Below are 27,883 nucleotides of genomic sequence, written 5' to 3'. Positions count from 1 at the left end.
ATCTAACAAGATCTCACTTAATATATTTTTTCCTTACCACTTATCGTACACTTGAGGTCAAAGTTTAGGCAAATCAAACAATAAGATCAGATCAGATCAGACTAAACCAGATCAAATAAATTTAGATAAATAAAAATAAGGTAAACTAAACAGAGCCTTAATTTTAGTTATGTGACGTGTTTTCGAGTCTTGTCATCTCGAGGGTTAAGTAGTCTCCGCGTTCTCCCGAATCATCGAAAAACTTCCAACTCAAACGCCCCCTCGCTCTTTCTCTCCTCAACCCAAAACCAGACTTGAGAGAGGAAAAGCTTCGAGGGTTCGTTGCAAAGAATAGTCCGTCTTCCCAAATCGAAATTCACCTTTTCCAAAACCCTAACCCTAAATTAATCCCTCAATCATCTCCTCGTACCCTAAAACTTCACAACAATGGCGTTTAATCAACCAAAAGAAAACGAAAATCACGAGCAACGTCGTTTCTACAATCCATACCAAGACCTTGAAATCCAGGCCCAGAAGCTCTATCAACTTCCTACACAACCCGAATTCCTTTTTCACGAAGAATCACTCCGACAGCGCAGATCTTGGGGTGAGAATCTCACCTACTACACCGGTTGCGGCTACTTGGCCGGAGCTTCCTCCGGCGCTGCTAAGGGATTCGTTGATGCTGTCCGTGCTTCGGAGCAGGGCGACACCGTGAAGCTTCGGGTTAATCGAGTCCTCAATTCTTCCGGCTTGACCGGTCGCCAGTGGGGGAACCGAGCTGGAGTCATTGGCCTCATGTATGCTGGACTTGAGAGTGGGCTCGTTAAGTGGAGGGATACCGATGATGTTATCAATAGTGTGGTTGCTGGGCTTGCTACCGGTGCTCTGTTTAAGGCAGCTTCGGGTCCGAGGGCTGCTGCTGTTGCTGGTGCCGTTGGTGGGTTGCTTGTCGGATGCACGGTTGGGATGAAGCATGCTATTAAGAGATATGTTCCCGTTTGATTCGATCTCATAAGGCTGATAGACTTTATTTATGAATTTAATTTTATTACTTAAAAATTAAAATTGAAAAGAGTTTGCAATTTTGATGTGATGTGATGAATGAAAGAGTCAAAAAGAAACGGGCTGTCGAATTCGTTTGTCTTGATTTGTGGCGTGATATGGTTTTTTAGTATATGTTTATGCTTCCAATTCGTAGGTATTGCTGGGCATCATTGATACAACCTACTTTTGATAAGTTTATTTTGGTTGTGTTATGCTTGTAATTTGTATAACTTATTTAGGTGATTCAATAATATACAGAAAAGGCTTAGACTTTTGCCTTCTAACGCCTGTTGTGTTTCAATTTTTGTTGCCATATGTGCTATAGTTTGGTATAAATTTGATAAAGCTATCATCTTGTATCAGTTGTATCCATTGTTCTTTCTTGTATATGATGAAGGTATAATATGTGGCAACACACTTAATGGCGCACTCTTATACACGTAGCACCTAACCCTTCCCCATTCCTGGTGTTAAAGTTATTTTGATCAAGTTGTTTGTTTACCTACTCAAACGACCTCCTAAAAATGCTTGTGTTGAGGTTGTGTTGCAAATAGAAGGAATGGGAGGAAGTATGTACCTGGGGGTAGCCTCTTATCATTGGGCAGGCCAATGGAGATTAATGCTCTTCTAACAGAAGAGTTAGTTGATGATTAGGAGAGAAATCATAATTATGTCACTCCTCTATAAATAAAAGTAGTTAGGAATTTTGATTTGGGTTCAAATACGATAATTCTGTCATTTGTTATTGATTAGCTGTATGAATTATTCTTTCTTGTATAAGATGAAAGAAACCGTGGATTGGGAGTTTGGACACCTTATATGTACTTGGTGGCCTTACTTGACTCTTCTCTAATTGAAGATATTCCATGATGCTTTACTGAATAAAACATAGAAAAGTATCCACACCATGTTATTTCTGGATTATTTTTGGGTTAATGATCTCTTACAGTCTTACGACTTAAGCAAGTTAATAATGTAGTTTTCTATGAAAGTATTTATGATTTACATAATGGAGATCAATTTCTAATCTATACTGTGAATTTAGAGGTAGTATAGTGAATATTGAACCACCAATATTGTATAATCAACAACCTTCTAATGTGAAAAGCCTTCAATTTTGATGTGATAAATGAAAGAGTAAAAATGAATGGTCTTCGAATTTGTTTGTCTCAATTTGTGGCATAATAAGATTATTAGTATGTCTTTGCTTCCTATTCATACAATTTGTAGGTATTGCTAGGCATGGTTGGTACAAGCTACTTTTTGTAAAGTTATTTTTTTCTTTGGATATGTTATGCTTGCAATTTGTGAAACTTATTTAGGTGAGTCAATAATATTACAGAAAAGGCTTAGACTTTGCCTTCTAACGCCTTTAATGCTTCAAATTTAATTGCCATATGTGCTATAGTTTGGTATAAATTTAATAAAGCCGTCATCTGTTATTGAGTAGCTGTATGTATTGCTTTTTCTTGTATAAGATGAATGTAGGCAACTGTATATGTGCAGGGGTGGCCTCAATCTTATGGTCGCCGGGCAAGTCTATGGAGATTAATTCTGTCCTAACTAAGGAAGTCATTGATGTTTACTTGTTCTGTAGAGGATTCATAAATGTCTCTCCTCTTCTAAACAAATCATTTTGCCTTTTCTTGTATAAAATGAAAGTAGAAGAAGATGAAAGTAGAGGGACACCTTACATGAGCTGAGTAGCATTATATCTTTATAAGATCTGCTCTGTTTAATTTAGTTTACAAGGTAAGTTGGAGGTTTCTCTGCTATTGAAGATATTCCATGATGTTTTAGTTATTAAATCGTAGAAGAGTGTCCACACCATGTTATTTGGGTTAACTAGAACTTGTCCGTGCTAATTAGACCTGCCAAATGGGTCATTCGGGTCGGGTCTAGGTCGGGTTAATTTCGGGTCAGCTAACATTTGGTTTGGGTATGGGTCGGGTCGGGTCGGGACGATTTGGGTTTCGGGTTTGACTCGGGTCAAGTATCGGGTGGGGTCAATTTTGGGTCGGGCATGTTCGGGTCATATTCGGGTCAAAATTGTGTCAAGTCATGTTCGTGTTGTTCCATTTGTGGATCAAGCTCAAATCAATAATTTTATATTTTGTTATTGTTATACTCCATAATAAGAATTATCAATTCAGTTTATGAGATTGGGTACAGTTAGAGATGAACAAACAAATTGAGTCATTTTTGGCGGTAGACATTTTTAGTTTAATTATAAGGTAATTTAAGTTCTAGACGTTTAGGTGTCGGGTTTGTACGGTCAAACACTTCAAATCAACTTTAGGTCGGGTCAATTTCGGGTCGGCTCATATCGGATATCGGGTCAACTTCAGGTCGGGTCGGTTTGGGTGTCGGGTCAAGATTGGGTCAACTCCACTTTCGGGTCGAGTCAGATCAATTTTGGGTCATGGATCGGGTTATTTGGGTTGGGTCATCGGGTTTGGATCAGAATTGCCAGGTCTAATGCTAATACATGGGATAGGTAGTTATTGATATTTATCAAATAATTATACAGATGATATCTTACTTGCATATACTAAAAAGTAAGTACTTCCTCTATCCATATTTTTTTTACCCCATTTGACTATGCACAGTCTCTAAGGCGTGTCTTAAAACGTTTATATCCTTATTTTCATGCATGTAAAAAATATAAAAACATGATATTAATAATATTTATGATGAGACGAATTTAACAAGACCACTTATGACTATATTATTTAATAGATTAATGATAATTTATGGTCAAAGTTTTCAAAATTTGACCCAAAAATTGACAATGGGGCAAAAATAAAGGGACAAAGGGAGTAATAAGGTTAGAGAATAAAGGTTAGCTTAGTTGGTTGGAGGCTCTCCTTCCATCTCTATTAGAGGGTAGATGGGTTCGATTCTCATTTCAAGCAAGTAGGATTTTCAATTTTTCCCCTACTTGTAAGTAATACGGTAGTTTTCTATGAAAAGATTTTTTATTTTACTTGTTGGTGATCATCACGGAGTAGAAAACCTAACATTAATCAACAAGTTCATTTCTAAAAATAAAAAAAAAAGAAAAATATTGAGAGTATTGAACTACTGTTGTTGCATAATTAACGAACTTTAACGTTTGGATGTTTTCTTTCTGCCGAACCATTATGCTCAATTACTCCGTACTTTATATAAGGCATTTTTGTCTGATTTTAGTTAGGGTTGAGCAAAACTGTCTGAAAATTCAAAAATCCGATTCGCATCCGATTTGAAAATTATGGATATCAGATTCGAAATAAGTTTCGAATCGGATATCGGATCGGATTTCCAAATTTTGAATTTCGGATATCCGAAATAAAAAACACTTACGAGTACACTATCAGTTTTTAGAAACTCCCCAAAGGCCCAAGTGCCAAACCCTAAGAGCATGCACAATGGTAGGGATTTACCCTCCTCTTAGCCTTCTCTCTACTCTTAAGAGGAATCCCCTTGATTGTAGAGTTGAAATGGTGAATCCTCTTAGGAAGAGGAAGATGGTGAATGCTCCGTGGGAAGAGGAAGAAGAGATGGGGAAGGGGATTGGAAAAGGTGGGGAAAAAAAAAAAAAAAAAGGTCAAAAGAAAAGGCTGGACCAGCAAGTGCAACGTGGCAGCTTCTTGCTGGCCGGCCGGGCTGGCAGGGGCCCACGTGTTGCTTGCTTTTGCTGACATTTGTTGTTTTCTAATTGGTTGACAGTTACAACAGTTATAATTATTCAAACGGTAATAAAAAAAACGGTAACTTATTTTTTTAAATAAAAAAAACACCAACAGTTATATTTTTTTTTTCTTTATAAAGTGAACCTAAATTTGCCATATTTTCAAAATCTTTATTTTCTCCATATTTTCTCTCCTTTTCCTATTAATCTCACTCATATTCAATTAAAGTCATTATATTTTATCTTTCAATATGGATCGAAAAAATCCAAATTTAAGAAGAAATTTGAATTTTCAAAATATTCCAAACTCTCAAAATAATTCAAATAATCCTCATTTTGATAACTCAATAATCCTCAATTTCAAGCTGCCTTACAATGGTTTGGTAATCAACTAAGACCAATGAATCCAAATGATACAACCCAATATCACCAACATTTTTCTCAAGATAGTCCATTATTTCCCTTGTCTCAACATTTTACCCAACCTATGGACCATTCTCCGAGAGGAGATGGTAGCACGAACGCAACTCCAACTGAAGAGGTACGAGAAGCGTAACATCTAGAGGATCTTGATGACGTCGTTGAAGTTGCTCCTGAAGAGACTATGCCGAGGAATTCAAGGAGTGTAGCAGAGGATAACGCATTTGTTTCGGCTTACATCAACGCCGGGGGAAATGTTACAAAAAATACAAAAAGGACTAAGGCTGGATTTTGGAATGCAGCTTGTAAATTGTACGAACAAGCACGACTTGCAAATCCTGATGAGCTCCAGAAGAGGAGGAATACTAAGTCCTTACAACAACGTTGGGATCACATTAATTCGAATGTGAACAAGTGGGTAGAGGTATACAGTTACGAGATACGACATCTGAAGAGTGGACAATCAGATGCAGATGTTGAAAAACGTGCACACAATGCTTTTGCAATGACAAAGGTAAACATTTCCATTTGCAACATTGTTTTGAAGTTATGCAAAATTTTCCAAAATGGGATCTGAATGAGGTCATGCAATTACTAGCTGAAAGCGGAGGAAGTGCAAAACGATCTGAACCAGAATCACCAACTGTTGAAGGTAAAAAAACCACAAACTCGACCAGATGGCATAAAAAAGACGAAGAGACTAGCAATGGAATCTGGTTCTTCGTCTTCATCTATAAACCTTGATTCGTTCAATACAACTCTTGAATAATGTAGTGACAAGAGGTATGACCAAGGAGAACGAATGATTGACTTAATACGAGAGCGAGGTGAAGAAAGGAAAAGGCAAAAGGAAGAGGAGATGAAGTTCAAAATGTTAAATATGTTGATGATGAAACCTAACCTTGATGAATTTGAGGTAGAAATGTACAAGAAGCTTAGAGAGGAATTTAGTAATAGGTTCTTATGAAGTTGTTCTTCTTATATGTTATTTTAATGTTTTATTTATTTCATGTTTATAATGTATTAGTTTTTTTTAATGTTTTATTTATTTCAGAATTTATTTCAATTTTTTTTAATGTATTAGTTTTTATTTTTTAATGTTTTTAATATATTATATTTCAGAATTTATTTTTAATTTTTTTAATGTATTAGTTTTTTTTTTTCTTTTTTTAATGTTTTTAATTAATGTTTAATCATATTGTAATAGTTATTATTATAATTACTATTATTATGACTGTTATTATTATTATTATTATTATTATTATTATTATTATTATTATTATTAGTAGTGGTAAAAAACAAAAAACAAAATTCAGTGTGTAGTCACTTCATGCATTGATACATCTACTTCATATGTCAACTTTTCTGTAAAACCATACATATCTCTGCAAAGCTATAGATTATTGTCATGCAAAAATCTAATCTTCTGACGTCTCATAATTCAAATTTTGAAATGTGTTACTAAAATAATCTCTTGCATTATTACTTAGTTCATGTGGATCAAATTGTCTATATATTGACCAGTTTCATTCACATGTCATACAAATATTAACATTCAGTTTTACACAAATATTATCAAAAAATCGTAAAATGAATTTTGATTCTAGTTCTTCTACTTCTAGTGATGAAATATACGATTTCATGTTGTTAGATTTTATTGAGGAAAATCGACAACAACAAGTGATAGAGGATACAGTAAGATATGTTGTTAACACTGATGTACAAGAACAAGAAGTTCATGGTTCACGACGTGAAAAAATGTTAAGGTGGATCGTTCCAAGAGATCGTGAAGGAGCAAATGATCGGTTAGTTACAGACTACTTTAGTGACCATCCATTATACAGCGATGAAAAGTTTCGACGTAGGTTTCGTATGCGAAAACCTCTATTCATGAAGATAGTTAATACGTTGAGTGCAACTGATAGATTTTTTCAACAACATCCAGATGCCACAATGCAACTGGGTGCTTCTGGAATTCAAAAATGCACTGCAGCAATTAGAATGTTAGCATATGGTTGCCCAACTGATCAAATTGATGAGTATCTAAAACTTGGGGCAAGTACGGCAAGAGAATGTCTTATACACTTTGTTGATGGAGTGATTCGTGAATTCTCAACAGAATACCTACGGAAGCCAAAAGCCGAAGATCTTGTTTGTCTCCTTAAACAAGGGGAAGAAAGGGGTTTTCCTGGCATGATGGGGAGCATCGATTGCATGCATTGGGAGTGGAAAAATTGTCCAGCTGGGTGGAAAGGAATGTATCAAGGAAGATCTAAAAGGGCGACGGTGATCTTAGAAGCTGTTGTTTCTTGGGATTTACGGATTTGGCATGCCTTTTTTGGCACGCCAGGGACGTGCAATGATATAAACGTTCTTCAACGTTCTCCCGTCTTTGACCATATTTTAAATGGTCGAGCTCCACAAGTTAATTTCACTGTGAATGGAAATACCTATAACCAAGGATATTATCTCACAGATGGGATTTATCCAAAATGGGCAACATTTATTTCCGATATTACCTCCCCACAAACCCCTAAACAGAAGTTGTTTACAATCAAACAAGAGAGTATTAGAAAAGATGTTGAGCGTGCTTTTGGTGTGCTACAAGCTCGATTTGCAATAATTACATCCGGCTTTGGCATGGAGTGTCGAAATGCTATGGACAATCGTGATGGCGTGTATTATCATGCACAATATGATTGTAAAAGATGAGCGCGATAATTACATGAATTATTGGGATCCAACGGAATTTTCCACCGAACAACCTGAGAATCTAGCAGGATCATCAAGGAGAAGAGCAACAACTTTCACCGTTACCCCTGGGCGTTATAAAGATCAAAATTTAGCTACAATGATGGCTACACGAGAAAATCTTCGTGGTAAACAAATTAATACATCTTGAAGAATGATTTGCTAGAACATATAGGGGCTAGGTTTGGGAGCACTTTTGTCAACTCACCTTAAAAATAAAACGTATTTATGATTTAGTTTCTCGTTTTTAAATTATCGGCTTTTAATGTATTTTTATGTTTCCGAATTTCATGAATTGTCTTTTTACATAATGTATTGCAATGTTCCTTTTTAAATATTTATTATATGTGTGACGACCGTTCTATTTACTAATTATGCATTTTAAATTATCATTAATTGTACATTTTTATAATATATTAAAATTGTCATTAATCTAATTATAATAATTTGTCATATTAAATTTGCAAATATCTAATTTAATAGAAGATGGTGGGGCATAAATAGAAAGGAAGGGGATTCATTTGTTGTGGGAAAAAATAAAGAAAGAGGAAGAGGATGGAGATAGTGGAAAATGATGTGGAAGAAAGAGAAATGATGTGTCAAAAGGAGAGAATGAGAGAGAAGAATTAAGAGGATTCATGAATCCCTACCATTGTGCATGCTCTAATATCATTCCCCATCGCCTCTTTCTCTCTCCTCTCTCTCTATCATCCATTTCCTCCTTCATCTCTCTCTCTCCTCCTTACTCTCTCAGAATTCAGATCTCCTCCTTCCTCTTCATGGCTGCTTCACTCTCTCCTTAACATTTCCCCAAAATCCTTTAACAACTCAGACCCCCCTACCCCGCGCCTTTGTCCTCACAACCGCAAGCTTGCCATCGTCCTCACAAGTCACAACCAGAAGCTTGCCTTTGTCCTCACAACCGGAAGCTTGCCTTCGTCCTCACAAGTCTCAGCTCTCACAACTTGCCGATTTCACCTCACTAAACATCTACATTCAAATTTTTTTTTTTTTTCATTTAATTTGGTTTTAAATGATTTATTTTGTATATAAGTCTTACAAGGATTCTTTAATTTTTATTCTGATTTATACCAAATTAATCTTTGGTTTTTATTTTATATTTATTTTATTTTAATTTTTTCTATTGGTATGTGTTAATCTTTGATTTTAGATTTTGAAATTTGTGAATTATAATATTCTGAAATTTGTAGGATTATTAGACTCAAAATATATGAATAGCTTGTAATTATGAGTTTGATTTTGCAGTCATGAATGTATATATTAATTTGCCTTTAAAAACAAATTAATTTTGTCAATAAATTAGTATTTTAACATTATTATTCGTGTAAAAAACCAAATTATTAGAGAGGTCGGATATTGGATATCCGAACTATCCGATCCGAAATTTTTTCGAATATCATACCGAATATCCGAAAATTTTTGGATCGAATATGGATATCAAATATCTGCATTTTCAGATATCCGATCCATGCTCACCCCTAGTGTCCAATTGATTTTGATGATAAAAAACTCTTCTATGCTATAGGCTGCCACTCTTGCCTGATCACAAATTCATATCATACTGAAAATTTGAAGCATGAATTCAATCAACCTCTGTCCAATTTAATTTTTGGCTGGACATATTATGCGGTGTAGTTTCATACTATTAATTGTTTGATTAAACCCGCAAAACGTAACATAAAACCATGTAAATCCAAGAAGTGAAGCTCTAATTACATGAATGACATACCTTGAGTTTCCATGGAAGTCATTAGTGACAAAGAGAGCAAGTCTTTTGATTTCTTTTTCAGTATGAATTTTCTTTGATTAAGCCTTCCAATACTATGTTTTACTAATTTTGTGTGTGCTCCTTTGATTCTCCAATGATGGGATATAAAGAAATCAAAGTGTAACGGCAGATGACAATAAGGAGTCCGTATCATAATTGCTCCCCTTTTCATTCCCCTTTTTTCCGTTATATCCTAATGAGTAAACACTAATAAAACATACATCGTGGACCATAACCAATTAATGTTACCTTAATTGTAATACGATTAATTTGACCCGTCACCAAATTAAAAAATATTACTCCGATATCTACACATTATTTCTTCCATGATACATCGAAATATATCACATAGCCAAACTTCATCATTTATCTGAAAATTTTAATTTTTGGCTTAAGTATATGACGATCAACACGTTTTATTATTTACATATGTGACCCTATATTAATTTTTCTAACAATCTCCCATTGGGTCACGTATGTGTTGTAATAATGTGTCATTCTTTATGAGCTTAAAATATCGTCATAAGAAAACAATCTTGTCCATTGATCATATCAATATAGGACTATTGCAGTAACATTATGAATAAACCATATCTATACTATCAACAATCACCAATATTAATATAAGCTAATGACATAGATCAATCATTAATGTGCAGCATGAAAAACACAAGAAAGTGGCTTATTCTTGTTGATTTTTCAATTGGCACTTTATAGCACTTTAACAACTCCAACTTCCAAAATACTGTAAACTGAAAATAAAACTTTATTTCTGATCAGAAAGGAAAAACAAAACATAAACAACAAATTAAATGCATATGTTCAATATAAAACATCAAAATGACAACACTCCCACTGAACTTAAGAATCTTCAGACATTAAGACTCCTAAGTGAGTAACATACTCATGAAAAACTTTTGTTGGCAGACCTTTTGTGAGAGGAGCTGCTAACATGGAGTTTGTCCTTATATGTTCTATAGAAATCTCTTTATTCTGGATTCTTTCTCTAATAGCTCTATACTTAACTATAATATACTTTTATTTACTTGAGCTTTTATTGTTGTTGGAATAAAGTACTGCAAACTTATTGTCACAATACAACTTAATCGGACTTTCAGCCTCGTTTACGATCTGTAGCCCTATGGTGAAGTTACGCAGCCATAATCCTTTATTGGATGCCTCAAAACATGCAATAAACTCGGCTTTCATAGTAGAAGTAGCTATGATTCCTTGTTTAGCACTTTTCCATGATATGGCACCACCTGCTAGTAGATAAACATATCCTGAAGTAGATCTACTAGAGTCTTCACACCCGACAAAATCAGAGTCAGAATACCCAACGATCTCCAAATTGTCAGATCTTTGGTAAGTGAGCATATAGTCTCTTGTTCTCTTCAAATATCTCATAACCCTTTTGGCCGCCTTCTAGTGATCCATACCTGGATTGCTAAGGTATCTACCCAACATTACAACGATGATCGCTAAATCTGGGTGTGTACAAACTTGAGCATACATTAAACTCCCTACAACTGTTGCATAGAGAACCTTCTGCAATTCTTCAATTCAGATTACTTTTAGGACATTGACCAAGGCTAAATTTATCTCCCTTAGAAACATGTGTATCTCCTAGTCTGCAATCTTGCATGCCAAATCTTTTCAAGATTTTGTCAATATAATTCCTTTGTGATAACCTTAGAATACTTTGTGATTTATCACGAAGTATCTCAATTCCTAACACAAAGGAGGCCTCACCAAGATCTTTCATTTCAAAATTATCTGATAGGGATTTCTTAGTCCCATATAGCATATCCCTTTTATCATTGGTGGCATGTAAAATATCATCGACATATAAGACCAGAAAAATAAAATTGCTTCCACTAAATTTATGGTATACACAATCATCTATGATGTTCATCTCAAAACCGAATGAGAGAATTGAATGATGAAATTTGGTACCATGGCGAGATATGCTTGTTTTAACCCATAGATGGATTTTCTTAATTTACAAACCATCTTCTTTGGATCTCTCGATACAAAGTTTTCTGGTTGCACCATGTAAATTGTTTCATCAATGTCACCATTGAGAAACACTGTTTTCACATCCATCTGATGGAGTTCTAAATCAAAATGTGCAACAAGAGCCATGATTGTTCTAAAAGAGTGCTTTGATGAAACTGGAAAAAAGGTCTCTTTATAGTCAATCCCTTCCTTTTGTGTATAGCCTTTTGCTACAAGACAAGCTTTATACCTCTCCACATTACCTTTAGAATCCCTTTTGGTTTTGAATATCCACTTACAACCAATGGGTTTTGCACCTTTTTGTAATGGGACAAGTTCCCAAACTTTATTATCTTGCATAGACTTATACTCTTCATTCATTGCTATGATCCATTTTTCTGAATTAGAACATTTCATGGCTTGACGGAAACTGATGGGATCATCTTCTACCAAACCATTATTCTCTTCATGTTCTTGGAGAAATACATGGACATCTTCCACTATTTCCATGCTGGTCACATGTTCTTGGAGGAAGACAATGTAATCGTCCGGAATTGCACTTCTCCTTTCTCTAGTGGATCGTCGTAAGGGTAATTCTTCTTGTTGCATATGTTCTTGAAGTTGTCGAGTTTGCTCATTATGTACTACATTTTTCAGTTTGATTAGGAGAAGACATAACAATGTCTTGTTGAGCCTCTTCATAACCTATATGACAATTCAGGAATTGAGACCGATTCTTCCTCAAAGACAATGTCTCTAACTTCATTTCTCCCACCAAACTCGACATCCTCAAAGAATGTGGCAGTTCCCGTCTCAAAAATAGTGTTAGCATTGGGATCATAAAACTTATATCCTCTAGATCGCTCTGAATAGCCAACAAAGTAGCTACGGACTGTCTTGGGTGCCAATGTCTTTTCATGCGGCCTATAAGGTCGTGCCTCAACTGGACAACCCCATACACGAAAGTGCTTTAGGCTCGGTTTCCTTCCTATCCAAAGCTCATAAGTTGTCTTAGCAACAGCTTTAGTTAGCACTCTGTTTAGAATGTAATAAGTTGCAGTCTTTAATGCCTCGCCCTAGAGTGACTCAGGTAAGATTGAATGACAAATCATACTCCTTACCATATCTTTAAGGGTTCTGTTTCGTCTTTCAGCTACACCATTCGTGCTAGGAGAACCTGGCATGGTGTACTGAGGAACAATCCCATACTCCTCTAGGTATTTGGCAAACGGCCCTGGACGTTGCTCACCTAAACCATCATATCTACCGTAGTAGTTCACCACCATGGTCAGATTTAACATTCTTAATGCGCTGGTTGAGTTGGTTTTCAACTTCAGCCTTATATGATTTGATCACGTCCAAGACTTGGGATTTTTCAAGGATAAGAAATAGGTACTCGTATCTTGAATAATCATCTATGAAAAACACAAAATATTGTTGACCATTCCAAAAGGGAGTAGTAAATGGTCCACAAATATCAGTGTGTATTAGTTCTAAGACGTTTGTAGCCCTATATGCACTTGATTTCTTATGTATGGTTTGTTTTCCTTTAATGCACTCAACACATGTATTGAAATCTGTAAAATCAATGGAATTAAGTATCCCATCAGAGACAAGTCGCTTAACTCTATTTCTAGAGATGTGATCTAAGCGTTTGTGTTATAAAGTTCCTGATTGTGCATCATCAATTTTGCGTTTTGTACCTCGAGATTCAACATTTAAACTTTCATGATAGGAAACTATTGTATCAAGCATATAAAGAATGTCATAAGCAACAAAAGAACCAGTTCCTACAATACTTTTATTTAAAGACAATGTAACCTGAGAGTTTCCAAACGAACAAGAGTAGCCTAATTTGTCCAAGTAGGAAACTGAAACCAAATTTCGTCTGAAAGACAGTACAATGAAAGTGTCTTTTAAATCTAAGTAGAAACAAAAGATAATAACAATCTAAAATGCCCAATAGCTTCCACTTCAACCGATTTTCCATCTCCCACATAAATGCATCTTTCAGCATTATTTGGCTTGCGGTGGCTCAGACAACCCCTTTTTGACTATCCAAGCATGGTATTTGGTACAATCCTTCTTCATATGCCTAGGTTTTTTTTCAATATAAACAATTGCTTTCACCATCCTTTTGTTTCTTTTGTTTCGAACCATTAGCAACTTCATTCTTAGCAACACTTGATTTCCTCTTTTTGCCCTTGTCCTTAGAGGTGCTAGCCAAGTGAGCACTTTCTGTCTTGTTTTGTTTCAGCCTCTCTTCCTCTTGAACACAAAATGAAATGAGCTCATTAAGAGACCATTTCTCCTTTTGGAAGTTATAACTTACCTTAAATGAATCATAAGTTCCAGGAAGACAGTTCAAGACCAAGTGTACAAGAATATCTTATGATATTTCAACTTTTAAGATCTTGAGTCTTGAAACAATGTGAGAGATTTTCATTATGTAGTCTCTTATATTTCCTTTTCCTTTATATTCTTTGGATGTTAAGCTGTTCAACAACATGCTTATTTCAGCTTTATCGCTTTTTGCAAAGCGCTTCTCAATTTCGGCAAGGAAATCCTTGGCACTGGTAACCTCATCGGATACCACACCCTTAAAGGTTTCTGGAATTCCACGCTTTATGATCATTAGACTCATGCGATTTGAGCGATCCCACTTCTCATAATATTTTTTCTAATCTACAATACTAGAGTCTGTAAGAGAAGGGGGTTGCTCATCTCTTAATGCAAGGTCTAAGTCCATACAACCCAAAACAATCTAAACATTTTCCTTCCATTCCTTAAATTTGGCACCGTTAAGGACCGGAATTGAATTCAGATTAGCAAATATGCTAGAAACATTGGCTTGAAAAGAAAAGGGAAAAAAAAAGAACAAGGGAAACAATATAAATATTCATGCTCAAAGTAAACTATAATTTAGGGATATTATCAATACTTCAAATAATAGAATGACTTATCATAAGATACCAAATGCTCAATAACATTATGTCTTTGGACAGTAACATTAACAGCTAGTGGTACTCTTGATGTGATTATCAAACAGTAACAATAATATATGCAAAAAAATAAACTCACCTTTGGGTTAATTTATTATTCACATATTATACTAGTTAATTGTTACATGTTTATTATCACAGGTGTATAAATTAATCTTGATTAGACATCCACCTTCCTTTGGGTCAGGTTTTTGTTCGCATAAATTATAGATACAAGCGCTTTTTCTATTATTTATCACTACTTAATGAGAAAATTACACAATAGGGATCACTTTGGTGATGTAGTTTTTTCATTATACTCCATCAAAAACCAAAAAATTCACAGAACTATATAAATATTAGTCATATTAATTCAATATTACTAAACTCAGTACTCCTAATAAGAAGTAAACGAAGTGTAAAACAAGGGGAAATTATAAGATTGGACATAAAAGCCCCTTGAGTATCATTTAATTTACCAAAGTATGCCATTTAAAAAGGATCTTCAATTGGAAACAAACACTAAGTCGGCAAAAAACAAAACAACCCACATGCAAATTAAACCAAGCTGAAGGATTAAGCTATAAAGTAAAATTAAATAGCAAGGGAAGGCAATATTTGTTTCCAATTTCAATTTAACTTCATGGATCTAAACAAGGTCGGCTCTGATATCAATTGTTAGATTAAACCCGCAAAACGTAACATAAAACCATGTAAATTCAAGAAGTGAAGCTCTAATTATATGAATGACATACCTTGAGTTTCCATGACAGTCATTAGTGACAGAGAGAGCTAGTCTTCTGATTTCTTTTTCAGTAGTAATTTTCTTTGATTAAGCCTTCCAGTACTATGTTTTACTAACTTTGTGTGTGCTCCTTTGATTCTCCAATGATGAGATATAAAGAAATCAAAGTGTAACGACAGATGAAAATAAGGAGGAACATTTTTCCAATTTGAGCTCTAAACGTAAACTATTGACAAAAATGGTTGCGTGGCAAAACTATTTACCAAACTAAGCTTCCAGGTCGGACAGCGTTTTACCCCTGGTTTTTTTTTTTAAAAAAATTCAACTGGTAAACGCTGTCCCAGACAGCGTTTTACCTTCTGTATTTTTTTAAATTCAGTAGGGCATAAAACGCTGTCTCGGACAGCGTTTTATCCTTGGGTTTTTTTTAAAAAAAATTCAATGGGTAAAACGCTGTCCGAGACAGCGTTTTATGCCCTGTTTTTTTTTTAAATGAAACGCTGTCCGGGACAGCGTTTCATGGCCATATATCAGCATGTTCACTTCAGCAGAATGCGCAAGAACTCAACCTCAACCTCAACGCTTTCCCTCCTCCCTCTCACACTAAACCGACTCAACCTCAACGTATTACCGAGACGCCCTAGACCGACTCACCGAGGACCAGGTAACAATTTAAAATACAGTTTTAGCTTTTTTGTTTTAACATTGTACTTGTTGCGAACTAACATATTCATAATATTACTGTTGATGTGTATTTACAGGTGACATGGGACCCGTATGTACCTGACTTGGTAGATGCCATGCCTCCACATCTGCTAGACCATCAGGCGGAGTGGCGTGCTAGGGTCCCCCTGATCTGTTTCGTGGTTGTGGAGAGTCACCTGCCCGACCGAGTCATGAGGCAGTTTGGACTACGCCAGACTATCCCACAGGGGTGTGACACTAGTGTACAGCTTCACGGCATTGATCGTCGGGGAAAGGGGGAGACCAGCTGGGCGCTGGAGCATTGGCGTTTCCTTCAGCTATGGGAGCAACGGTTGGAGTTCATCGTTGGAGGTGATCTAATGCAGGGGGCTATGGATCCCGACGATCCGTACATGGTGTGGTACAGGCGTATCACACGACGCTTCATCAACCCCAGCTACGCACCACCATCCACACATTACCATCCAGCATATGACATCATTAGCGGATATGTGAGTTATTATTTTTCTACTCCTTTTCAACAATTTCCATATTTGTATGCCATAGATCTGACTGATCGATGATTACTGCAGGCGGCGGATATGGTGGCGATGGTTGATGCGCTATCAGTCTCCCTTGAGTGCGGACCCACTAGAGCCCAGGTCGAGCAGGTGCGAGATATGGGCGTCGCTACCTTACGGAGATATGGTCACGCTCATCTCGCCCACCGGCGGGACGGTCATGATGGCAACTCACAGTTCGATCTCGGCCAGAGCAGCGGTGGATGTGATCCTACGTCACCCAGACACGCAGAGGATTACAACATCCACAGTACTGCGCCCTCTGGTACCCAGGAGGACCCCTCGTCCAGTCAGCTGACTCCCCCACCGCCCCGAGACCCATTCACCACCGTCACTCATTACAGGCGGCGACGTGTCAGACGGAGGGCCGACACTCAGGAGGCAGGACCTTTACCCCGAATAAATGAGTCGGGCTAGTATTATCTGTTGTATTCCCTGTTATTTTGTGTAATGATGTACATAACACTTATGAAATTAATATAATAAATCTTTTTTGAATGACTCCGTGTGTGCTTTGAAGTTAATTTGGTGGTTGGACTGTTGTTGGGCTGTTTCGAGTTTTCTGCAGTGCTTAAAGTTGACGGAACTCCCAGAATATGGTGGTGGTACGTGGTGGGGAGTGGCGGAGTTGGTGGTCGACGGTGGTGGGGTAGGGCTGTGGAGCTGGCTGTTGTGGTGGCTGTTGGAGGACTGCAGCATGCAAGCTGTTTGCTGAAGCTTGTTTTCTGCCTGGATGCTGGTTGCTGTTTCCAGCAGAAAAGCGCTGTCTGAGACAGCGCTTTATGTTCAAGCATAAAGCGCTGTCTGAGACAGCGCTTTATGTTGAACATATAAAATAGTTGTAGTTGAATTTTTTTTTAAAAAAAAAACCAGGGGTAAAACGCTGTCCGAGACAGCGATTTACCCTGGAAGCTTAGTTTGGTAAATAGTTTTGCCACGCAACCATTTTTGTCATTAGTTTACGTTTAGAGCTCAAATTGGAAAAACGTTCAATAAGGAGTCTGTATCATAATTGCTCCCTTTTCACTCACCTTTTTTCCGTTATATCCTAATGAGTAAACACTAATAAAACATACACCAGGGGCCATAACCAATTAATGTTACCTTAATTGTAATACGATTAATTTGACTAGTCACCAAAGTGAAAAATATTACTCCACTATCTCCACATTATTTCTTCCACAATACATCGAAATTTATCACACAACCAAACTTCATCATTTAACCGGCTATTTTAATTTTTGGCTTAAGTATATGACGATCAACACATTTTATTATTATTTACATATGTGACCCCATATTAATTTTTCTGAAAGTAGTATCCAACTCTATTTCAATCTTCTACAATCTCAAACTCATACTCACCTTCCCTTTTTAAGTTTAATTTCCATTTTTCCCTAAACACAATCTGTTACTAAATACTTCCTCCATTTTTATTTAAAGAGTTTTAAAGGGAATAATGTTATGTATCTATTGCTACATAACAACTTAACAAAGGTATAATGGTAACTTAGTACAACAAAAAGGTGATGGGATCATATGTTATCACTTTAATTTTCAGGTTTTAATTGTATCATTATAGTCATTTTAGTACCATTACAACTACTATTATACCATTACATTCTAATGACATGATTTCACAACCTAGTGGTACATATATTAGCTTCAAAAGTATACCATTGTAACAATATATAGTAATTTTAGCTATTTACAGTACCAATGTACTAACAGTGATACGCTTCACACCTCAGTGGTACCAATGTTAATTTAAAAATATTTACGAATTGTTAATTTTAAAAATATTTACGAATTGTCATGTTATGTACCAACAAATACATAACATTACTCCATTACTACTTCTTCTTTCTATTTACTTGGAACACACAACTTTAGCACGCACTTTAATGAAAATATTAGACTAGTAAAACGGACGAATAAATTGATAAATTTTACCACAGATATGAAGAGCGTAATAAGTTGATGCTGTTTAAATTTTATAATATTGTCATTTCAATTTTTTTTTTTTTTTTTTTTTTTTTTTGCAACATCCACCATAAATGGATACTACAAATTATTTGTAACGAAGATTTTCTCTCCATTTACCACTTACAAATATTTTTACTTAAATGTTGATGAATGTCACATTGTTGCAAATAAATTGAAATGAAGGTAGTATCTTTTTTTGTTCGTTTACATAGTTTAATCATTTTATCAAATCACGTGCTAAGAATGTGTGTTGCAAGTATTAAAAAAACAGAGGAAGTATAAATTTATTGACATCTAAATCAAACAAATTTAATATGGTATTGGGTTTCTAATCAATATGACCTTGAGATGAGTTCTCAGTCCAGTTCACTCTACTTTGTTAAACCAAAGAAGCCATAAACGTTGATTTGATAATTTAGTTTTTGGATGAATTAAATACTACCCCCATTTCATATTATTTGCAATGATTTGACACAAAGTGTGAGTAAAAAAATGTCTAATTATTGCGAATAATATGAAATGGAAGGAGTATATAATATTATGAGCTATGCAAGTTGCAATGGGAAAAGTATTATCATGCAATTAAATAAATTGCAATGAAGCTTGACATGAATTTGGAATACTCCGTAATAATGAATCTTGATATGAACTTAAATTGGCAATGAAACTTGATATGAATTTAAATTTAAATATTACTATACCTCATAAAGCAGTGGGTAGTTTCGAGAAAGAGCTTGGACTTTTTGGTAGTTCTTAAAAGTGATGTAAATAGCATGATCGGATCAATATATTAGAAGAAATCAGTTTGGAGTAGCACCCATTTTCATGTTATTGAATGATATTTCTAGGATAGATTGTGATTTTAATGTCTTTAATAGTACTCATATTTGACTGCCTATATAATATCTAAATGAGAGATTGATAGAATTTGGAATACTTGTGTACGATTGGTTTCACCCAAAGTCTTCAAATTTTGGCAGATCTTGATTTAATTAAATAATATCCACAATGTCTTACAAAAATTTAAGATGTACAATATAACAATCATACAAGGTTGTGAAGTTTTTTACTATTAATTGATTTAAATAATCTTAAATGGATCTTGTTTTAAATTCTCCGTAATAGACATATAAGATATTTATTGAATGTTATAATTTATTTTGTACATAAGAAATGTTGGAAGTTTTTATTTTATTTTTTTTTCTTTTAAATAAAGTCTAAAATAATTTTCTATCATGAAACATATATGAATTTGTTTTTTTTTCACATTATACATGTCATATCAATGCATAATTTTCGTCAATATTAGTAAGATGATTTTATACATAAATAAAATAATTAGAAAAAACTTAATAAATTTGACACAATTAGCATACGAGTAATAAAATCAGATTTTCTTTGCTTAGGATATCAAAAAATTAAAAGATAATTAGGTTAGGAAATTTTACAAAAAAAAAGGGGCAAAAAAAAAAGGAAAATTAGATATTAATTTTTTGTGAAATATCCGAAAATTATATATATAAGTATATATGAATAAGTGGATAATTAGTTCTATCTAAACCTGGGCACGGGCCGGGTTGGCCCGCGTGCCGCCCGGCACGGCCCGCCGTTCGGAGCAGCCCGGCACGGCCCGAAGAGCAGCCCGGCACGGCACGAAGTTCGACTTCCGTGCCACGGGCCGTGCCACGGACACGGTGGAGAATTCCCAGGCACGGCCCGGCACGAGCACGAGCAAGGCCCGCCGTGCTGGCCCGCAGGCACGGCCCGAAGGCACGGCCCGAAAGCACGGCCCGCGGGCCAACGGCTAGTTAAACGGCTAGTTAAACGGCTATAAACGGCTAGTTTTTTGCCAAAAATTCTATAAATACTCACCTCCATTTCATTCCCAAATCACAAAATCACAATCTCTTCTTCTTATCTCTTATATTCTCTAAATCTCTAATAATCCTTATTTTCTTAAATTCTCTAATTATTCTCTTAAATTCTCTAATTATTTTCCTAATATCGGAAAAAATTAAAAAGTTCGTAATCGTAATTAGTGGAGCGTTGAAGCACGGTTGTAAGATCTAAACTAATCTTAAATTTATTATTGTTTTATTGTTATTATTAGAATAATCTTGTTTAATTATTATTGTTGTTAATTGTTAATTTGTTATTGTTGTTGTTATAATTGTTGTTATTAATTATTATTATTGTTACAATTGTTGTTATTATTTATTTTTGTTGTTATTGTTATTGTTATAGTTGTTGTTATTAATTATTATTATTGATATTTTTATTGTTAAAATTGTTGTTATTAATTATTATTATTATAGTTAACCACTTTTTATTAAAAAATTAATTGTTAATTATGGCATCGAACAACCCATCATCTAGGTCTAGGGGGAAAGGCCGACTTATCCGTAGTAGTAGTTCTAGGGAACCACCAAATACAACGAGCCCCCAAATTACGAGTCAAACCAATGACCCCATTTACTTCCCCCCGGGCTATGAGCCATATAATACGTCGGGATTTCCAGCACCACCACTAAACCAATTTCCACAACCACCATACCAATTTCCACCTAATTATATCGGTAATCAACAAAACTATTGTTCTAGCCAAGGTAGCCAAGAAAGTACCCGAATTCCCTCCGGTTCTACTACCCCTTCTACTGCCACTCCCACTAGTCCCCCTACTAACCAATACACACATCATGAATGGTTAACCGAAACTGAGATGCTACTTTTGAAAAACCGAAGGAGTGAGGTATGGCGTTATTTTGTCCTAAGTAAAGATGGTGAACAATGGGCAAAATGTAAAACATGTAATAGTGTATTCACGGCAGTTACCAAAAACGGGACGGGACACTTATCTAGACACATGAAAGCTTGTGCAAAACCAGCTAGTGATCCAACCCAGCCCAAAATTTCCCAATTCCATCCATACGGCTTTACATACAACTATGAGAGGGATAGGGATGAACTAGGAAAAATGATAGTACACGCTGAACAACCTTTTCTTTTCTCGGAAAGTGACGCATTCAACACCTACATTAACAAAGCACTACAACCCCAACATAAAAGAATCTCTAGGAAAACCGTTCGTTCCGCAGCAATGAAAAATTTCCTAGAGTACAAAGTCCGGTTACAAGCCGAATTGAGTAACCTTAACTGTAGAGTATCTTTAACAGCCGATTCTTGGGATAGTGGTTATAAATATCACTATTTATGTGTGACTTGCCATTGGGTAGATGATCAATGGATGTTACAAAAAAGAATAATACATTTCAAAATGCTGGAATACCCACACACCGGCATTAACATTGCTCACCATTTAATGCAAGCAATAGACGAATACAACCTTCGAGATAAAATGATGTCTATGACTTTTGATAATGCAACCTCTATGACATACACAGCTAATCTTATCAAACAAAACTTAACCGATGTACTATTAGACGGTGAAGCTCTTCATACTAGATGTGTTTGCCATGTACTTAACTTATGTGTACAGGATGGAGTTCGGGCAATTGGCCCATACTACAGCAAAATCAGAGATGCTATTATGTCTATTAATAGCTCTAACATGAGATACCAAGAATGGAAGAGTTTTCTAAAACAACAAAAGATAAGGGTAATAAAAATTAGAACCGATTGCCCAACTAGGTGGAATTCCACCTATGACATGTTAACAAAGGCAATTGAGTACAAGGGCCCGTTAACATTATTTTACAACCAAAAATTTCCACAAAATGCTTTGTATGATGATGATTGGAATAACTGTGAAAGATATATGCAATTTTTACAGTTATTATATAACATGACGTATTGTTTTTCTACTGTTTACAATCCTTGTGCTCAAAACTTTCTTTCTAATGCATGCTTACTCGCCCAACTTTTCGCTGATCATCGCGATCAAAGTGATTATGATCAGTATCTTCCAGCAATGGAAAAAAAGTGGCGTAAATATTATAGTCAGATTCCTTTGATTTATATTTTTGCTTCCATATTAGATCCTAGGCAAAAGTATGAAAACACATTTATGTTAGTTGACATTTACTTTCAATGCATGTTTCTTGACGATGATGTAGAAAACTATAAGACTAATGTGAAGGATCAGTTTTTTGCTTTATATAGAGTCTATGAAGCCAAATATGGCACCGTTCCTCGCTCAGGGCCTTCCCAACCATCTAAAAACGTAAGTAAGAAGGCCAAACATTTATTTTCACAAGCTACTAACTTGATTTCAAGGTTTTCAGGTGATTCATCAATCAGGAGAACGCAAAGCGACGTCTCGGAGTTGCAGATGTACCTGAGTTACGACTTCACCAAAGGCATGGACGACGATGAGATAAACAGCCTCGACCTCCTTGCATGGTGGAAACAACAAAGCTCGAAGCATCCAACTTTGGCGGCAATGGCACGAGACATTCTTGCTATCCAAGTTTCCTCCGTCGCCTCCGAACGAGCTTTCAGCGCATCCGGAAGGGTTTTAGACGATAGAAGAACAAGTCTAAAACCCGAAACACTAGAAATGTGCGTGTGTTTCAAAGATTGGTTGGATGCGGAAAATCGCTCACAAGACCGTTCTTACGACAACAACGACAACGAAGAAGGAACCTCCGCTTCCGGTTCGGGTTCGGCTAGTTCCCAATCTATGCAACTAGCCGATGACCTTGAAGGCGAAGGCGAAGACGAAGACGAAGACGAAGACGAAGACGAAGACGAGCAAGAAGAAGGAGAAGAAGAATAGACAATTATTGTATATTGTACGATTTTAAAAATATCAATTTTATCATTTTCCAATTTTTGTTTAATACCATCATTGTATGATTTTTATCATTGTTATCATTGTAAAATTTTCTCAACTCAAGTAATAATAATATAAAGTACGCATTATTCACATCCAAAGTCCAATTTGCCTTTTTTCCCCGTTTTGTTACAATTTGTAAATTCATATTAAAAAAAAATAAAATTATACCAATTACTAATAAATCATAAACATTAAATTTTAAAGTAATAGTATAAAGTAAATATATAAATATAAATATTGAATATACAAATTATAAAACATAAATATTCAACTTATAATTATAAAATTCATAACTTAATAACTTATAACTTATAAGTTATAAACTTATAAGTTACCTTATAAAACTTATAATTATAATTTTATAACTTATATACATTATAAACTTATTAATTAATAATGTTGTCATTAAAAAAAAAAAAAAAAAAAAAAAAAAAAAAAAAAAAAAAAAAAAATTGAAAACTGCACCAGCCCGCGCGGGCCAGCCCGCGCGGGCCAGCCCGCAGCCCGGCACGTGGCCGGCACGGCACGAGCCCGCCAGGCACGAGGGCCGTGCCGTGCCGTGGGCTGGCCTGTGAAAATGGCCGGCACGGCACGGCACGAAATCCTGGGCCCGCCGGCACGACCGGCACGACACGAACCAGCCCGCGGCCCGCCAGGCACGGCCCGCGGCGGCCCGGCACGGCACGGTGCCCAGGATTAGTTCTATCTAAAATATAATTAAGTTTTGAAAATAGATTTGGCGCCAACAATTGAATAGTCTTTTGGCTTGAAAATTCAAATAATAAATTAAATTACCAAAATACCCCTTTTAGGAAAAAAATAATAATTAATTTAGTAGAAAATACTTGTAAAAAATACGACGCGAGGTATTATAATGAGGAAGAATTAGTAAGGAATGTGCTTGCAGATGTTCAACTATGGGGGAATGAAGCCAGCTCCTTCATTTACATTTCATTGTGATTCACAAGCTGCAATTGTTGTAGCAAACAACCTTGCCTACAATGCATGGGAAGAAGATACACATTCGTTTGAAACATAAGATTGTCAAATATTTGTTGTCTAATGGGGTGTATAACTAGTATATGTAAAATCTGGAAAAATGTTGCTGATCCGTTAATTAAAAGCCTATGTAGAAAACTAGTTTTAGAAACATCAGTAAGGATAAGGCTAAATCCCATTCTATGAATTGTATGTAATGAACTCCTACTCACTATGAGTTCAAAGGGGAACATTATTTAGTAACTCGGAAGGACAAACTATTATTTTGTCCATCATTATATTTTTGTTATGTGCTTGCTGCAATTGTGAATGAGGTTAAAAAAAATGACTCTTAATGAACCTATATCAATTTTTTTTAGGGTTGTGATTTAGCTACACTTGATGGGGTTCCACCTTAGGTGTAGAAGTGTGGTCGCTTTCTATTAGTATGACATGGGCTAATACTCTAGCGGAGCACCTATGAGCATCCAGGTTTGGACGTATGGCTAGAATAATTAATACATCACTTTTAATTGCGGAATTTCAAAATATTATACATGTTCAATTGTGGGATTAAGTGATGGGGTTCTTACTCCCTACTAAGTTCAAGATGAAGGCCAATTAATAAGAAAGGGATCATATCTTATAGTTCACCGTGTGTGAATTCAAGTTGTGAGACATTGACACTTATGCAATTGTTTTGTTTAGCCAAAATACAAATATCTTTCTTTCTTTCACATCTTCAAACCTGTGTGGGATTGTTGAAAATTTTTGATGTAAAATAAGGAATGAGAGAGGAAAAAAAGTGAGAAAGATCCAACATTGAAAGAAAATGAGTTTTATCACATTTATAAATAAGAGTAGTTTAGTACTCCTAATTAAAAAGTGGTAGGTAGGTTGTTGTATCGCAAACGTGCACTCGCCCTTCGAGCCGAGCTGGGTTGGGTCAAGCTTTGGATCTTTGGAAATGTAATTCGTGAGAGTGAAGGGTATGTGGATTTATAGTTGGATTTGCTAATGTTATGCTTTGATTAACGGATGATTATTACTGGATGTTTAATTATGCCATTAAGGGCTGATACATTTCTTTATCTTCTTGTTGTAGCCATTAGCCTTTTTCTTGGATATATATAGCTGGTTCTTAGTTCTTCCAAACACACTGTTAAACAAAAAATACTTCGTCTTTTACAAAAATATATTTCGGTTATTTGGGCAACTATCCAAAATCCAATTTGATTTCTAAGTGCACACAAACTATGGCGCGGTGCTAATCCTGGAAGCCGATTGCCTCACGACTACTACACCAAGGTAACGCTAAATCGTCTTTTAGGATAGTGGTACACCACGCCATATCAATTGTCAATTTTGTCTATGCATCATTTAGAATTATTTTCTAATTTATTGCTTATAGTATGCTAGGTTATCCATAATGCTTCCTAAGAGGTTAATGTTGGTGAAGAAAAACAAAAAGGTAGTATCCAATTATCATCGACAAGATGACCAAAATTTGTAATCAATTTTGCTACTCCACGTGTTTGATTTTTCATTGTGGGGTTCTATGATAAAGAATGTGTTTGTCGATGATGATGTGTTAAATTTTCCAAGAACATACCAAGTACCTTTAGCTGCATTAATTACTAGAAAATGATCACTTTCAATGTGAGTATTGAAATATTTGTTGAAGAGGAGAAAGGATGGAAGAGTGATGCCTAAATTCAAAGTGTGTGATACAATGAAAAAATCATTGTTGTCTCGACACCTGCTACTGATGAGTTGTTTTAAAGTGACCAGTCGAAATTAATTAAGTTTAAGTTGGGAGGAGGGCCTCCTAGGTGACTTGGCGAGGAGGATGGTTCGTGATGGACAACGACGGGCTATCTAGGGGGAGGGGATGTTGGACAAGCGCCAAAAAAAAATGTGTGGCCCAACTTTTTTTGGCATCTTATATTTCAACAATTCCACCTTTTTTATTTATTTATTTATTTATTTTTTTATTTTTTTTATGGCCAAAGAGTCTAAGACCCACCTAGCTAGCTACTTTAATATACTTCATACATCTTCTAAAATCTTGATTTAGCTTCTTTTTTTTTATTGTTTTATTTTTCTATAAAATGTAGGGTGTAGCAAATGTGAGACTTGCAAGTTACAAATATAATAGTCTTAAAAAAAAAAGGTTACAACTATAATATTTAATAGAATTTTACCATCAATTTGACATTTGAGATTCTTGGGGAGTTATGAACAGTACTTTTGTATCAAAAGGTTTTCTCTTTTATCAAGTACCCATAAATAATTTTAGTAGTATATATTTATACTTTATAAGTGTACATACTACAAAACTTAATTGTGCATTTAAGAATGAGATTGTGACAGTTGCTATTTTAGGGTTTTTGCTTTGTATTTAGCTTAGTTCATTATAATAAATTTGACAATTTTCTCATTTGCTTTTATTATTTTAGTTGTTTACTTTTATTTATATGTAACACATTTAGTTTTGATTGCCCTCTAAAAGAAAATTATCAAGATCCATCACTATCAAAATCCATAGAAGTTTATTGTTGAACCAGTTTAGTGATGTGAATTCTTATCTCATTTTTGAACTATCCATTCGAACCAAGGAACAAAAGTAATGTCTATATGTATACACCTAAAGTATTGGACGCTATGAGTGTAGTACTTAGTGTTGCTGTCATGTAATTGACATTTTGTATTTATCAAATTCAATAACAATGGTATATATAACTCTTATCCCAGAATAACTAGAATGTTAGACTTTTTTCACTATTCAAGTATTAGCTTTGACCATAATTTTTTATTAACATAATAAAAACATATTTTGTCATAAAATATGTTTTTAGATAGGTATTTATATAAAGTTTTATAATATAATTTTTAAAATAATTTTAATTAATTTTAATTATATTTTTAAATAAAGTCAAACTAGTTCATCAACATGTGAGCAAAGTTGACTGTGTTAGTTATTATGGGATAGAGCGAGTAATCAAATAAAGTATGGGCAACCAATGGGACGCTACTTGTTATTCCCTACTTTTTAAAGGGCAAGTGCTTTATTGAGTTTCAAGGCAACATATGCAAGTGAGTCAATTTTTAAACCATTTTCATTAAATATGTTCCAAGATATCAAATTTTCCTAACTATGTCCCATTTTAATATTATTCATAATCTACATCCATGCCAACAAAACAAACTTACAGTTTTCATTAATCAACACAAAATTTTTAATTTTAATTCAATTGAATTAGATATTTCTAGTAAAGTGAAAGGTAACTCAATTATTTGAAAAAAAAAGAAGGGAAATTCTCTTTGGTAACACTATAGTTTTTAATTTTCTCTTTGATAAATTCTAAAAATTCTTATTATCCTTGGTAAACTTGAATATTCTATATTATGTTAATTATTACATTAATGATAAATTTTAACTAAATATTTAACTATAGTTAGTTTTTTTTTAGAAT

At 35.1% G+C, this 27,883-nt stretch overlaps 5 protein-coding genes across 5 annotated transcripts; 4 read left to right on the top strand and 1 right to left on the bottom strand.

Annotated features, from left to right (window-relative positions):
* The first annotated feature begins 216 nt into the window (after positions 1 to 216).
* On the top strand, positions 217 to 1,327 carry LOC110737922 (mitochondrial import inner membrane translocase subunit TIM23-2-like). The gene has a single exon (XM_021918267.1). It carries the CDS (start codon positions 427 to 429, stop codon positions 982 to 984), a length of 558 nt encoding a protein of 185 aa, XP_021773959.1. The 5' UTR covers positions 217 to 426; the 3' UTR covers positions 985 to 1,327.
* A 3,976-nt stretch (positions 1,328 to 5,303) lies between these two features.
* Positions 5,304 to 5,888, top strand: LOC110737633. Its single transcript, XM_021917966.1, has 2 exons — positions 5,304 to 5,633; positions 5,718 to 5,888. Exons 1-2 carry the CDS (start codon positions 5,304 to 5,306, stop codon positions 5,886 to 5,888), a joined length of 501 nt encoding a protein of 166 aa, XP_021773658.1.
* Positions 5,889 to 6,709: 821 nt separating this feature from the next.
* LOC110737632 lies at positions 6,710 to 7,831 on the top strand. Its single transcript, XM_021917963.1, has one exon. It carries the CDS (start codon positions 6,710 to 6,712, stop codon positions 7,829 to 7,831), a length of 1,122 nt encoding a protein of 373 aa, XP_021773655.1.
* A 5,089-nt stretch (positions 7,832 to 12,920) lies between these two features.
* LOC110737631 lies at positions 12,921 to 14,292 on the bottom strand. Its single transcript, XM_021917962.1, has 4 exons — positions 14,086 to 14,292; positions 13,788 to 13,989; positions 13,361 to 13,528; positions 12,921 to 13,234 (listed from the first exon to the last, which is right to left on the bottom strand). The coding sequence occupies exons 1-4, from the start codon at positions 14,290 to 14,292 to the stop codon at positions 12,921 to 12,923; spliced, it is 891 nt and encodes a 296-aa protein (XP_021773654.1).
* Positions 14,293 to 16,244: 1,952 nt separating this feature from the next.
* LOC110737920 (serine/threonine-protein phosphatase 7 long form homolog) lies at positions 16,245 to 17,473 on the top strand. Its single transcript, XM_021918266.1, has 2 exons — positions 16,245 to 16,579; positions 16,661 to 17,473. The coding sequence occupies exons 1-2, from the start codon at positions 16,280 to 16,282 to the stop codon at positions 17,063 to 17,065; spliced, it is 705 nt and encodes a 234-aa protein (XP_021773958.1). The 5' UTR covers positions 16,245 to 16,279; the 3' UTR covers positions 17,066 to 17,473.
* Positions 17,474 to 27,883: the final 10,410 nt, after the last annotated feature.

The sequence above is a fragment of the Chenopodium quinoa genome, unplaced genomic scaffold, assembly GCF_001683475.1.
Source record: "Chenopodium quinoa cultivar QQ74 unplaced genomic scaffold, ASM168347v1, whole genome shotgun sequence".
NCBI lineage: Eukaryota > Viridiplantae > Streptophyta > Magnoliopsida > Caryophyllales > Amaranthaceae > Chenopodium > Chenopodium quinoa.
Note: the sequence above shows the minus strand (reverse complement) of the source record. Positions and strands in the feature narration are given on the sequence as shown.

Bases quoted from the DNA above. Each gene is read 5' to 3' on its own strand.
- LOC110737922 (XM_021918267.1), top strand. From the start codon at position 427: ATGGCGTTTAATCAACCAAAAGAAAACGAAAATCACGAGCAACGTCGT.
- LOC110737633 (XM_021917966.1), top strand. From the start codon at position 5,304: ATGCCGAGGAATTCAAGGAGTGTAGCAGAGGATAACGCATTTGTTTCG. The intron at 5,634-5,717 runs GTAAACATTTCC...TGCAATTACTAG, and splicing joins ATGCTTTTGCAATGACAAAG to CTGAAAGCGGAGGAAGTGCA.
- LOC110737632 (XM_021917963.1), top strand. From the start codon at position 6,710: ATGAATTTTGATTCTAGTTCTTCTACTTCTAGTGATGAAATATACGAT.
- LOC110737631 (XM_021917962.1), bottom strand. From the start codon at position 14,292: ATGATCATAAAGCGTGGAATTCCAGAAACCTTTAAGGGTGTGGTATCC. The intron at 13,990-14,085 runs GTTTCAAGACTC...GATTCATTTAAG, and splicing joins TAATGAAAATCTCTCACATT to GTAAGTTATAACTTCCAAAA. The intron at 13,235-13,360 runs GTACAAAACGCA...TTGATTTTACAG, and splicing joins TTTAAATGTTGAATCTCGAG to ATTTCAATACATGTGTTGAG.
- LOC110737920 (XM_021918266.1), top strand. From the start codon at position 16,280: ATGAGGCAGTTTGGACTACGCCAGACTATCCCACAGGGGTGTGACACT. The intron at 16,580-16,660 runs GTGAGTTATTAT...TGATTACTGCAG, and splicing joins ATGACATCATTAGCGGATAT to GCGGCGGATATGGTGGCGAT.